General features: G+C 37.6%; 2 protein-coding genes across 14 annotated transcripts in view; both read right to left on the bottom strand.

The window, feature by feature from the left end:
* The window catches only part of Nrg1 (neuregulin 1), a 207,646-nt gene that overhangs the window by 110,830 nt on the left and 83,336 nt on the right, over positions 1 to 13,480 (bottom strand). For 5 of the 13 annotated variants that reach the window (XM_046453297.2, XM_046453299.2, XM_046453298.2 and 2 more), the window contains exon 1: positions 4,475 to 5,166. The exons of the other annotated variants lie outside the window; for them this stretch is intronic. In XM_046453297.2, coding sequence (XP_046309253.1) covers positions 4,475 to 5,141 — 667 coding nt within the window. In that variant the 5' untranslated portion in view covers positions 5,142 to 5,166. Of the gene's footprint in view, positions 1 to 4,474; positions 5,167 to 13,480 lie in introns of those variants that run through there. 13 annotated transcript variants of the gene reach the window in all.
* Positions 5,473 to 5,779, bottom strand: LOC131424496 (uncharacterized). The gene has a single exon (XM_058582321.1). It carries the CDS (start codon positions 5,659 to 5,661, stop codon positions 5,482 to 5,484), a length of 180 nt encoding a protein of 59 aa, XP_058438304.1. The 5' UTR covers positions 5,662 to 5,779; the 3' UTR covers positions 5,473 to 5,481.

Below are 13,480 nucleotides of genomic sequence, written 5' to 3'. Positions count from 1 at the left end.
TGGTGGCTGGAGACTGTTTTTTGTTTGTATTTTGTGGCATATGCAAATACAAGTCAGTATTAAATGCAATAAATAAAGTTATATGTGAAAAGACAGGTGAAGATGCATTGGTATCTTAGAATGCAATGAAATACTGACATGTGAAGCCAGAAAATCATAATTAGAACAGAAAGAATTAGAATTAGAGAGATTCAAAATATAATTGGGAAGGAAGAACAGGAAGAAGGCTGATCTGGGTATCACAAAGGAATATGGAGGAAAAAATAGAAGCAGAATGTACAGGAAAGAGGTGAGCCATATAGCCATCTGCTATCTATTAGGGAACAGCTCACCCTGGGCAACCCATGCTGTTTTCAAAAGCAAGCTGAATATGGTATGGTTGACTGGATAGAGAGGGAAAAGACCACCACTACAGAAAAATTAATAAGAGAAAAACAGGAAGGTGAGAAAAAAATTAATTTTGGTGACATGAACTATACACACTTTACTAGTGGTCCCACTTAAAGTACCTGTCTAATTGCTAGTCACTTAGACTTAGTCTCCAACTTTAACTCTCTGTAACAGGGATAAAATGTTAGGGAGAAATAGCAGAGAGCCAGAGAAAGTGTGTGTGTGTGTGTGTGTGTGTGTGTGTGTGTGTGTGTGTGTGTGTGTTTAAATTCTGGAAGGTATGCTACTACTAATTTTCTATTTCTTTTAATTTTTTAGGTTAGTGACTTTTCATAGAAGAATTTTACTAATTGCTTCAGTTATTTAGTTCAAATTGAGAATCTTTCAGTTCCTTCCAATTTTTAATGTTTTAGACTATAAACAAACATTTAAAGTGCAGAAAAGTTACTTGAAATCACTTCCAAAACTCCTTCAAGTACAATCATGAGGCACTATGAAAAGGATAAACTTGAACTAAAATGGTACTTTGAAACCAAAGGAAAGAAACTCTTTGGTATGTTCAATCATGTTGATCTTTTGTACATGGTGGTAATTCATATTGTCACTGTGGTAATAATGGTTTACCATGAAACTTAATAAAAAGATTTAAGACAAAGCAAAACAAATTTGGCCCAAGGTGAAAATACCAATATATTCTTGAATCTGAGAGTCTATTGTCAAGCTGGATTTCCCATCCAGAAAACATTTTATTTCAAGATGGTACCACAGTTTCCTTGCTATACTCTAAACAATCAGTTCTTAAAAAATTTTTAGTCTAAGTTTGCGACCTCCAAAAAGTGTCAGTCTTTTCCATATAAAAAGAGGGTAAGAAAAATTCTAAGGCCTAGCCAAAGAAAACAAATTAATGAGTTGGGTTGGGGATATAGTTCCGTGGTGGAGTGCTTGCCTAGCATATACAAAACCCTGGTTTCATCCCAGCACCCTCCTCTCCTCTAAAATGGTCCAAGTATTATGTGATTCAATGCAAATCAAAAATTTAATTAGTATCACAACAATATAATCTTTGTAATTGCCAAACACACATATAAAAACTTCAGAATAATATATATATATATACACACACACATATATATATATACACACATACATATATATATATATTTACACATACATACATATTTTCATCCAGTCGTGTGTTAGATTTCATAATAACTACATGTCCACATACATTAATGCAGTGAAAACATAAAATTATAAAATGAAAGAAATACTAATTTTGGAAAACCAGACATAGTCATTATACCTATAGGCAATTTAAAATGCTATGATTTGTACTTTTTTTAGTCTAATAAAGACAAAAAAAAAACTTGTTGTAATTTAACAAGAGTCATTGAGGAAGGGAATAACTCTAGTATTTATAAAATGAAACCCTAATACAAGGAGATAGATTGGTTTGGGGACTAACACAGCAGACACAATTACTAGGATTGTCCCTCTTCTACTCTCTCAGGCTCCAGGATAAAGAAGAATCAATTAGCCCTCAACAGACATGACCTTGAAGGCCACAGCCCTATGTATAATATGCTGAATATGCCGAGACAGAAGGAAAATGGAAAAGGAAGCATAAAGTCCTGAAACCATGGCAGAGCATGTTTCAGATATGATAATGTCATTTAAAAATACAAGTCGTGACAAGCTTAGTTCATGTCAAAAACATGCATGATGAGAGGACAGGCCCAGTTCTTTCTGCAACTGAGCAATACCTAATTGTAAAAAAATATAATTCCGTTCTAAGCTTTTTAATATTTTATATTTTTTGCTTTCCTTTATTTAATGGCTATAAGCTTTTAAAATAACAAAAATAACCAATTACAAGTTTCTGAAAGCAAAGCTGCCTAGACTAACCCCTACACCCCCCCCAAAAAAAAATGAACTCATAATTTTTTTAAGGTACCAGTCTAAAAAAATAAGTTTCCCACATAGTTTCCTATGGGCTTTAAAATGTTAACCAACTGTCTACTCCTAAGTTTTCAGGAGAAAACTATTTTTCCAGACTGGTTATCTCTGATGGACTTCAGAATGCTACAGCTGTGTATCTGGCCAGAACTGGCCACGATGATGCTTTTAGGCAGCAGTAAATCTTATCCCCTTATTGCAAATGTCACAAAATCAATGCCCTGTCATGGGGGCGGGGGGAAAGAAAGAAAAAGAAAAAGATATACCAGATGGAATGTACATGCTATTAAAACACTTAGAAGAATTTCCCTTTGAAACAATTTCTTAAAACTTTACAACTACTTTTTAACAAGGTCCTAGATCAGAAAAATATGCTGCATATTTCTTTGCATGATTTCATCAAATGACAAAATTACAGAATTTAGCTAAAGAGTTTTACAAATAACCATCCTTTTTGAGGGGGTCGGGGGTAGGGGCTCATTCAACTGATCCAGGAATATTTTCATTAAAGACTTAGGTTGAAAATTATGAAGACAAAGAAGTAACCTTGTCTTCACGGTGAATTTTGCTTCCCTGTGCAGGATCTGCACTTGCTTTTTATAGCTTGTCATTTCATCTGGGTATTATTTCCCGGTCACTTTGCCAGGTGGGAAGAGGCAGAGAATGCAGTGATATCTGTCAGACCTTTAATAATGCTTCAGGGATTCCATAAAGATGCAAAGCAGTGTCTGCATAAGAAAGGTCTTCCTAATTACATCTGGGGGAAAAAGAAGCTTCTTTTTAAGTCTTTGCCACCAAAATGTTGTGTGTGTGAAAAGATCTTGAATCTTTTCAAGCACATAGCAAGTTCTCTCTGTCTTTCTGTAACACACTGCACTACTGCATACTGAACACAATGTCTGAAGGAGGTATTCTTTAGTCTTCATTATGATCTAGAGGGAAAACAGATAGGATATTGCATCACAGATTCTCTACCTTCAACTCTTTTACCTCTGAAAGATTTTTAAAGACATTTTTGAGGAAAAAATTCTCTGTTTTTTTACTTTTTTTCTTGTAAGTGAAAATTCATCAATGGTAAAAAGTGATAGAGAAAAAAGGTACAAATATTAAAGGGGGGAAGCTATAAAAACTCCTCCCTTCTATATGTAGATGTCTAGAATAATCTGACTAGTCATGGTTTCATCCTTTCAACTTTCCATTATAAAACTATCGCAATGCCCCAGTGCAGACGGCATTATATTGTTCTGAATTGTTTTAAGAGCGTAGTCTCTTCACTCACACATTATTAAACAGGCTGCTGCAACCTGGCAGGTTAAAATGACACATGTCTGAAAAAAATGATGTACTTCACTAATGGAACTTATACTTTAATGACTGCCAAGGAAGCTATTTAAATGTCTGATTATAGGAGACAAAACTAATCTGGGAAAATCCCTTCCTGCAGAATTGCAATGTGTCTTGAACAAAATAAAACTGCTCCTGATAAGTGCTAGTAACCAAAAGTACAAATTGGGTGGGACAGCAATAGTGTCAGGCTAGGGAGAGCTGAGCACTCTAAAGATCTACAGACTTGCTGCAGTTTTGGGAAGAAACAATGATAACACAAAGGTGGGGGAGAAGTGGTGAGGGAATAGGAAGAAGAGATGGAGACAGGTAACAGACAGTTTGGGGCTACTGGGGGGGAAGAGCAACTTTTAAAATTGGGAAAAGTAAAATGCCAAATAATGCTCATGGGTATATGGAAGTTATATTCCTTTTAAAAAATAAAGGACAGCCTGATGTTTTAATTTCTAAAAACATCAGAGATAAACTGAATTTAACTTAAATTCAAGCATGACCTTCTGATGCTGAAGTTTTGAATCCCAAATCCCAGATTTAACAATCCATCTAGCGGGAGCTGCTGTTAGAAAACTGATTAATACCAGGAGTTTATACATTTTTTTTTCTTTTACTCATCTCTTCAATACTACCCTGAGCATGAGAGTCACATGATTTGCTCCAATAAAACCATGTAATTAAAACCCAAGAAGAAAGGAAGCAGCTACACGCTGATTCTAGAGAACACCTCCTGGAAGCTGCATCCCACCCTTTATGCATCACCATCATCTCTCTCTGTCTCTCTACTTACAAAGTTTAGGAGCAGTTTGGAGATTAGTTTCTGTTGTTTGTGGCTGAGTTGCTGACTTGGGTGTTCTCACCTCAGGGTTCCGAGTGGTTGAAGGGAAGGGCGGTGCAGTGGATGGCAGGAAAGAAAAAGCAAAAATACGATTCTTCGGGGTTGGTGCTGCTGAAGGTTCAGAAGACCCAGCAGTGTTGCCAACTTGCACTGTAACTTGAACCTCAGTTTCAGATTGAGCCCTAGAGACAGGTGAAGTGTATGCCTTAGACGATACCCACACAGCTGAGGCAGCAGTTGGATCCAGAGAAATAATAGGGTCCTGGCCTAAGCCCCCAGGGTCAAGGTGAGTAGGAGAGTCGTACTCAAATATCTTGTCCACAAATACCCACTTGAGGCCAGCAATGCAGAGGCAGAGGCTGACCAGGCAAGCCAGAATGGGGACAATGCAGATTTTCTCTGAGTTGAGGCAACCTCTCAGGCGCTCGGCTTCCAGGCACACACAGCAGGGCACGGCCAGGCCCACAAGTCCAGGGGTTCTCCCATCTTCAGTCTGGGTCTCTGGCATGTCTTCAGCTGCCGGAAGCCCGTCCAGAGATGGGTCTGCACTCAGCTGAGTGGAGGGGCTAGAGGACCTCACAGGAGGCACCTCAGACATGTCTGGGGAATAAATCTCCATCGGCTCACCTCCAGAAGGCCTGGCCTCTCTCACGGTCCATTACCATGCAGAGCCCCCCCCAACCAAATGATACAGCATCTTAGAGGGGGAAATCGATAAGTCGTCCAAGTCCAAGGCCATTATCAAAATCGAGAGGAGTTCAGTTGGAAGAATAGAGGAAAAAAAAAAGAAAAAAGAAAGAAAGAAAAGCTTCTGGCAACTACAAAACAAAAGTATATTGTAATAATTCTTTAGCTGTTGTTTCTGGGCCACTTTTCCAGTTCTTTTAAATGCTTCTGCAAACCATCCCGGCTGGTCAGGAGGGGCCAAAACAGAATCGGAGCCGATGATGGCTGGCTAATTAAGTAAACCAGTAGCCCAAACTGAAAGGCATGTTTCTCACCTCAAGTATCTGAAGCTGGTGTCTGCTTAGATGAAGAAAACAAGTGTCATGCAGGAGAAGTAAAAGCAAAAGCAGGACCAGCGGCGGCGGCAGCAGCGGCGGCGGCAGGAGAGGCAGCAGTGACAGTAGCAACAGCATCCTGTTGTGTTAACGCGACGGCTGAAAGAGGCTGAATCATTACAGAGCAGCAGGTGCCTGCCCTCCAAGCATCACTGCAAACAGTAGCATCACAGAGGGATCTGAAGGAAAGCCTGCGGCCAGGAGGGGCGGTAACTCCCTTCCCCGCCCTGCCTCCACCCCCACCCCCCAACCACTCCTCTTTGTCCTTCTTGAGCGCTCACTTTCTTCCTCTGCAGTCTTCCTTCTTCATAGTCTCTTTCTCTTTTTTCCCCTCATCCCAAACTCGTCCTGTCTCTCTCCTCCCTCCCCCCCCCTCTCTCTCTCCTCTCTCCCCACTCTCCCAGCCCCCACCCTGTATCCCCCACTCTAAGCTGCCGGCTGGTCTGAGTAAAATCAGTACTGTGCACCCAGCAACACAGGACTGCCAGTGACTTCCTATTTTATCCAATTAGAAGGAATAAAGGCCATCAAATCAAAGAGAAGCAGGCAGGCACCAGTTAAGCTTGGTCCCCATGCACACACACCCCCCCCTTTCCCTTTCTCTTTCTTTCTCTAGAAAAGCAGCCCCAGTCATCCAACTCCCCCTGCCCCCCCCCTTGCTTGCTCTCCCTCTTGCTGACTCTTTCCTTCACCTACGGTTGGGTCAGGAAAAGCCAGCGATCGATTCTAGCAATCTAACAAAGCTGGGATGGGGCGGGGGATGTAGGTGGGACCTTATGGGTTGGACCTGAGGCTTGGCAAAGTCTGATATCTGATTCCTCCCCAGAGAGGTAAGCTTTTTCAACAGCAATTTCTTCCTGCCTGCTGCTGAGAGATAGCATTCGTTCCCCAGTCTACTCTAATAAGTTTTGTTCACCAGCAGGACTGTTATTACCTAATTTTCAACCAACAGTTAGAAACATTGTTTTCTAACCATGGACAGCTCTGCATTTAGCCCTTTGTATGATGACTGTGTGAGACTTTATAGTGTCCGATGTGAAATGCAGAGTGTTAGAGGCTGAGAAGTACTAAGGGAAGGAAGAGAAGCCCTTACATCCCCTTTCCTTAAATTTGCACTTCCCTTGTTCTACCCAGAGCAGGCTAAATTAATGTCAAGAGAATAGGACACATTGGTAAGTAACATAGGAGCAAGGGCTACTGCTTCATTTTTAAATTAGCCTTTCATTGTGACTCCACACTGCACAGGTTTGAATTCCCTGGATGCTGTAATATATACCACATGTCCTCAGCTATAAAGGCACTGCAAGTATTGAGAAGAGTTTTCAATACAGCATGCCTTTCGGGTTAGGTTTCAGGAGCTGTACCTTACAGTTTCAATGCTGTTTTTTCCCCCTGTTAAACCAGTAGTCATTAAAAGATGAAAAGAAATGCAATGTCCTTAATGGAGAAGGCAGGCTCCTCAGAACATTCTGTTGCACATCTATGTGTGCTATATGCATCTGAACCTTAATCCACACTTCACTGAGACTGGACATCTGAAAGGTTTCCAAGGAATCATTGTATTCACTTATGTCAATAGAAGTCTTAAAAAACTCTCTAAATCTACACTATATATCCATCAAATGAGTCCCAGAAGCCGTAAAATTTGGAGCACAAGTCCTATGAAAATCTGCTTTAAGCACTTTATATTTTGTATAGCACAATTTCCACTCTTTTGAAATATGTTTAAGCTTCAAATGGCAGGAGATAAGAATATTATCATTTCCTTCAATATGAAATTACTCCATAGTTTTCAAGGATAGTAATATCTTAAACTGTATTTTCAGTATTATCACTAACAACAAAAGCTGGAATTAATTTGCCTAACTGTAACCATAACTACGACAACCTTATGGACAAAATGAGTTATACTTAAGTTCAGCTCTCTATGACCTGCATCTATACACCAATAACCACATTTTAAAATCATTTCTATGCTCATTTTCTAGCTTTACCTGTTAATTTTAAAGTATTGAGAACTCTCTTAATAAAGATTCTAGTGATGGACAGGAAGTTTTATAGTACAGAAAATACTGAAGCATTATGATCTTAATTATCAATATTCATGTAAGTATTCCAAAACAACATAAGCAGGTAAAGGTTTAGGCTAAATTAGAATAATTTATAATTTTTTCAAAGATCACTCAAGTTACATTCATAGCAACTCTTCAATTCTGCCCCCAAACCAATATAACACTCAAGTTTGATATTTTGACAGTTCATTTTGGGCATGGTCATCTAAATTTCAAAGACCAAAGTGGAGTTCCTCTAGCCCAAGTCATATAGGTGAGAGAAGAAACCAAGAACAATAACCCAGAGATGTGAAAATCTGTTGTTAACTTGCACCAATCATAATTACCTCACCTTAATCATTATGAGCTAACGTATTGTGGACTGGAGTTGTGGCTTAGTGGTGGAGGACCTGCCTAGCATTTGTGACACGCTGGGCTCGATTCTCAGCATCTCATATAAGCAAATAAATAAAATAAAGGTCCGTCAACAACTAAAAGAATGTATTTTTTAAAAAAGTTAAAAAAAAGAGTTAAATATTGAACAGACATAATAAGCTAGGGGATGTTGCTCTAGTTGTCATATTAAAAACCACCAAAACTTTCAAAGAAAGACAATATGTTATACAAAAGCAAGAGCAAAATATCAGAGATAGTGTCTTAAGGGCTGCTACAACTATTCCTTGCCCTGGACTACACAAATCAAACTTTGGGATGAGTGTGCTTGCTCCCTGGGAATGGATTTCATGAACTCCGTGGCACGCTGGCACTGAGATCAGCTTGCAGAGAGTCAGTTTCCTATAAAATTGTTTTCTTCTACTAAATTGGAAGATGAATGTAACCGGGGAAAGGGAGTAGGACAGGAGGTGAAGAATAAAAGGAATTCTCCATTAGTTCTACCCTGGGGACTAGGAGCCAGAAGTTACCTTTATCCCTTCATCAAATCTACAGCAATAAGTACACGAGGAAGGGTAGCATACATGGGGTTATAGGTCAGAATTGCCTTTGGATGAAACATACTTATGTCCATAGGAAGAACTATAGAACAAACTATATTTAACCCTTAAAGTGCCACTGTAATAAACCCCAGGAACACCCATATTTCCATGTCCTCTTAAAAAACATGAAAAGAGACAATCTTTCTACTACCTTTTTAAAACCTTCTATTACCACCTTTTTCATAATAAAAGCTACATTTATTTGAGCTCTACCTATGTGCCTGGCACTCTGCTAAGTTCATAACATACATTATTTCTGATCTTTGCTAATACTATATAATCCTTATTACCTTGAAAATAAAGAGACATGGGCTCAGGAAATTTAGGTAATTTAGCCACAGAGTAAATGACTAAAAGAGCCAAGATCTGAAGAAGGCCTGACTCATGCTATTTATGCTGAAAAACACTGCTTTTTTCAGTCAAAACAGTATATCTATTATGTATTCTTTACATTTCAATTCAATGAGAGAATAAGAGAACCAGAAAGAATAAACAATCAAACGTGAATTTTTTACCTTACTACAATTAACAAATTTAAAGGTGCCTAGTTTCCAAAACAAGAGCCTTCTAAAATTTTGCCTACTGATTTCCAGAAGTTAGTTATAATGATTAAACATAGGCCATTTAAATATGATCTATTTTTAATTTAAATTAAATGAGCTCTTCTATAGTCTCAATTCCAGAACTCTTTTGGGGGAGCTATTTCAATTACATATTGCTGCAAAATAAACTGCTCTGAAATAGCTTAAAATAGCAATCTTTATTATGTCTCACTAGGCTGTTGATTTACTGGGTTCAGCTGAGTGGTTCTCCTGACCCATTTGATGCCCGATAGAGACATAATTTGGCCTGAACATTCAAGGTAGCTCACATATATGACTGGCAGCTGAAGCAGATGTCAGCTGGGAACTCAACTGGAGGTGTCAAATGGCGGACCAGCATGTGGCTTCTCCATGTGGCTTGAGCTTTGCATAGCATGGTGGTTAGGTTCTGAAAGGAAGCATAGGCTTCCAGTCCTGATAAAGACTGGTGTGGAGTGCCACAAGTTATTTGCATTGCATCTTCTTTGTTAAATAATCACAGTGCCAGTCCAGACTCAGGACAGGAATACTAAATGTTGATGGAGAGAGTGACAAAGAGTTTGTTGCCACAACAGGGGAAGCAAATATACGTAAGCCAACCTGGGTCAAGAGGAGACATAATAAGAGAATGGATTTGGAACAAGCAGGTAAAATATACCTTGTATTTCTGATCCACATTCTTGATATTCTAGCTTCCTTGTAAGTCAGTTTCATTGAAATAAAATCCTATTATTGCATAAAAAAATACTTAAATTCCTCTTCTACTTCAACCCAAGCTAGCTACTTATTTCTGCTTTCATTTTCAGAAGTATGTAACACAGCTCCAGCAGATGAAAGGGGATGATAAATGGCATTTGGGTTTTGACCACATTATCCAAGTTTATTTTCTCTTTTGCATTTTTTGTTGTATTTTGCTCTTTGCAAAAGTTCCTAAATTTTATCACTTAAAAAAGGTAGAATTTATTTCATGGTATATAATATAGAATGATGATAGCAGTAATTTCATTTTTAAGATAACTAGGTATAAATGGTAATTTATATATTTATTTGCTAATGAAATATGAAATCATGATTTTCACAAGAAAGCTCCAAGGCCCAAAGGACATTTTAAAAACTTGCTGTTCTATCAGAGCATCAAGTACCAAAATGGACCTGTTAAGACTCCTCCCACCAACCCAAAACATCCCCTCAGCCTCCACGGAGCCCTTCCTAATCTTCCAAGTCATGGATTTCCTCACTGTAATATTTATTGGGGCATATTTTAACTGTCATGTATAATTATTGAATAATATCTTGTAAAGATACTGACATCTTCTTGATACCAACAATTGGGACTATCAACTTCTGCTTGTCCTAAATCTAGAGATGTGTCGGCAATTCAACACACATATTTTGCTTGGTTTTATTTTTAATTGAGATTGAATTAAAAATACATAGATTATTGTGCCCCTAACAAATTGGTAGACTTTTTCATATCCATCTATCTATCTAAAATACCATCTGTACTTTCTTTCATATGTTCAGCCTTTTAATGTCCAGTTCAAATACTTGCTTCTCAAATATGCTCTGATTGTTCCAAAATATGCTTGATGTGAATTTAGCCTGTTCTAGTGAAACACTGTCATTCCAATGATGTTATTACAGATGGACAGAAGTTTTGGAATAAACCAATATTTAATTGTTTTTCTGTACTTTTGTCCCAGCCAAACAAAAAAGTTCTCTGAGGGCAAACCAAATCCATATTCTGTTTGATATTATTCTGCATTATTGACAATGCTAAATAAGAGAGACGAAAGTCATTTCTATTGGGCAGGTATTAGGTATTTCCTGCCCACTTTGAGGAGCAATCAAGACTCTATGTTTTATCCTTATCCACTTAAAAGGTTCTTAGAGAAGACAATTTTACTTAATTTTAAGAATTATTTTGTGAGATGCTGTATCGAATGCTTGATATTGATTGAAGGTGCTTCTGTGTTCTCATTTTGTAACATGATGACCAATTGGCTCTGGCACATTTTGTTCTTTATGATCCTTTGCAACTCAAGATTCAGTAAGTTATCTCAAAGATGTGGATGTGAGAACTTCATATAGAAAAATATTTTATTGTATATAATGTTATGGTGAGTTTACATTTATAATTTACTTTGAAAGAACCTATTAATTTTTTACTTCACATGAGTAAAATATTTAGTTATAATACCAACACACTTTGTCTTTTGTTTAAGATTTTTAATTTGACTTTCTTTTGAATTGACATAGAATTTTACATATTTATGGGATACACTGTGATAGTTCAAAACATATACAATGTACAGTGATTAAAATAGAAATAATTAGCTTTTCTATCTATCTCCTTATATCTTTGAAAGACAGTTTATTTATAATTTTACATCACCTGTCTTTTAAAATTACACATTTTAAAACTCAATGAAGGTAGGGGTCATGCAGCATTATGATTGATGCCAGTGAACTGTTCGCCTCAAAATGATTAATTTTATGGTGTGTGACTTTCAAGTCACTGGAAGAGATTACAGTGGATCCTCATTATGGTTTTCCCTTCTTTAACATTAAATTTTAAATGGAAAATGTGTTATATATGACTAGTTTTACTAGAGTTTTGCACTAAAATAATGAAATTTGGTAATGTGTAAGTTGCCTTTTCAATAGGAAAGACAGGGCTGGGTATGTGGCTTAATGGTAGAGAGCCTGCCTAGCAGGTGCAAGGATCTGGGTTCAATCCCAGCAAACACACACACACACACACACACACAAACACACACATTTGGTGGTGCAATGTTGAAAATATGATAGAACTTCCATCCCAAGCATGTCTAAAGCATATTAAAGATGTAATAAACTGTTATGTTATGGAAAAGACTTATTCTGTTCAATTTTATTTGCGTAAAATATAATTTCACACTGCCTAACTCCACCCCCTTCCTCTATTTAGGATCTACCACAAGTATGAGCAAGAGCTGTGAGGAAAACGGCAGTTATACTGTATCATCTGTATTTGCTATACATGCTGCTTTTTATCAAATGGGTGATGACTACCACCAGAACATCAGCTCCACAACGACAAGCACTTGTGTCTGTTTCCACTGCTATAATAAGTGAGGTACACAGATGGCACTTAAAAGGCATTTACTGAATGAATGCATCAGTATGAAAACACCACCGAAGAGGGATGTATAAACTATGAGAAAACATTTTCAATACATGTGTACTACAGACAGTTTTACTTGTGTGAGCAAATGCAAATAATTTTAGATTATGGTGTTTTGGGGGGCAAGTGAGGGGAGAGATGGGGAGGAAGAGGCAAAACCAAAAGAAAAATTATAGTGTCTAGTCTGATGTTATTAATGTTCATCTATACCATCTACTACAGCAATATATGTTGGATTAGTTATCTCAAACAAATATCTTTACTTTTATTAATATGCACTATTATAGTTAAGTTCAAGACACAGCTAATAGAGATTCTGTGCTCGTTTGTTTTTTCCTTCAAGTCCTATGGCAAATGTAACAAAATTACAAGGAATCATTTGGCCACTGTTCACCTATACATGTGCTACCTAATTTAACAAAAAAAACAATATAGCTGGGCATGGTGGTGCTCTTCAGGCTGACAGGAGGATTGCAAATACAAAGCCAGTCTCAGCAACTTGAGGCCCTAAACAACTGAGCAAGAAACTGTCTCTAAATCCAAAAAAAAAAAAAAAAAAGAAGGCTGGGGATGTGGCTTAGTGGTTGAGTGCCCCAGGGTTCCATCCCCATTACCACAACAGACAAACAAACAAACAACAGAGATTCTTTCATGTACTAGAAGAAATTTTTATTTATAACAAGGGGAAAATACCTCTAATAACCAATATCAGTTTAATACAAGTTCAACAGAGTTTCAGAAAATCTAAGTAATTTGTTCAAGGCCAGCCTGGGCAACTTTCGGTCACTACTTCCATGGATGATCTTTATAGAATTATCTCATTTTGATACTTTCAAGAGGACTGTTTCTACTCAAAAGACTCTATTCATCCAAATACAAAATAAAACCAAATCAAAAGGACTGGGCATGCAGTTCAGTAGTAGAGCACTTAGGCATTAATATTTTATTTAAAGTTTGGTTGCTTGTCAGCTGATTCTATAAACTGATCCCCAAACTAACCCAGAAATGTAGTTTGCATATAGCACAGTATATCACTTATAGAAGATGCTCTAGAAACACGTGTTAATTTGATTTTTAAATCTTCTGCTTAAAATAGAAACTGAG

This window comes from Marmota monax, unplaced genomic scaffold (assembly GCF_021218885.2).
Source record: "Marmota monax isolate L192 unplaced genomic scaffold, Marmota_monax_Labrador192_F-V1.1 WCK01_AAM20220418_F8-fsc00117, whole genome shotgun sequence".
Classification (NCBI taxonomy): Eukaryota; Metazoa; Chordata; class Mammalia; order Rodentia; family Sciuridae; genus Marmota; species Marmota monax.
The sequence above is the reverse complement of the archived record's forward strand: the minus strand, read 5'-3'. Positions and strand labels throughout refer to the sequence as shown.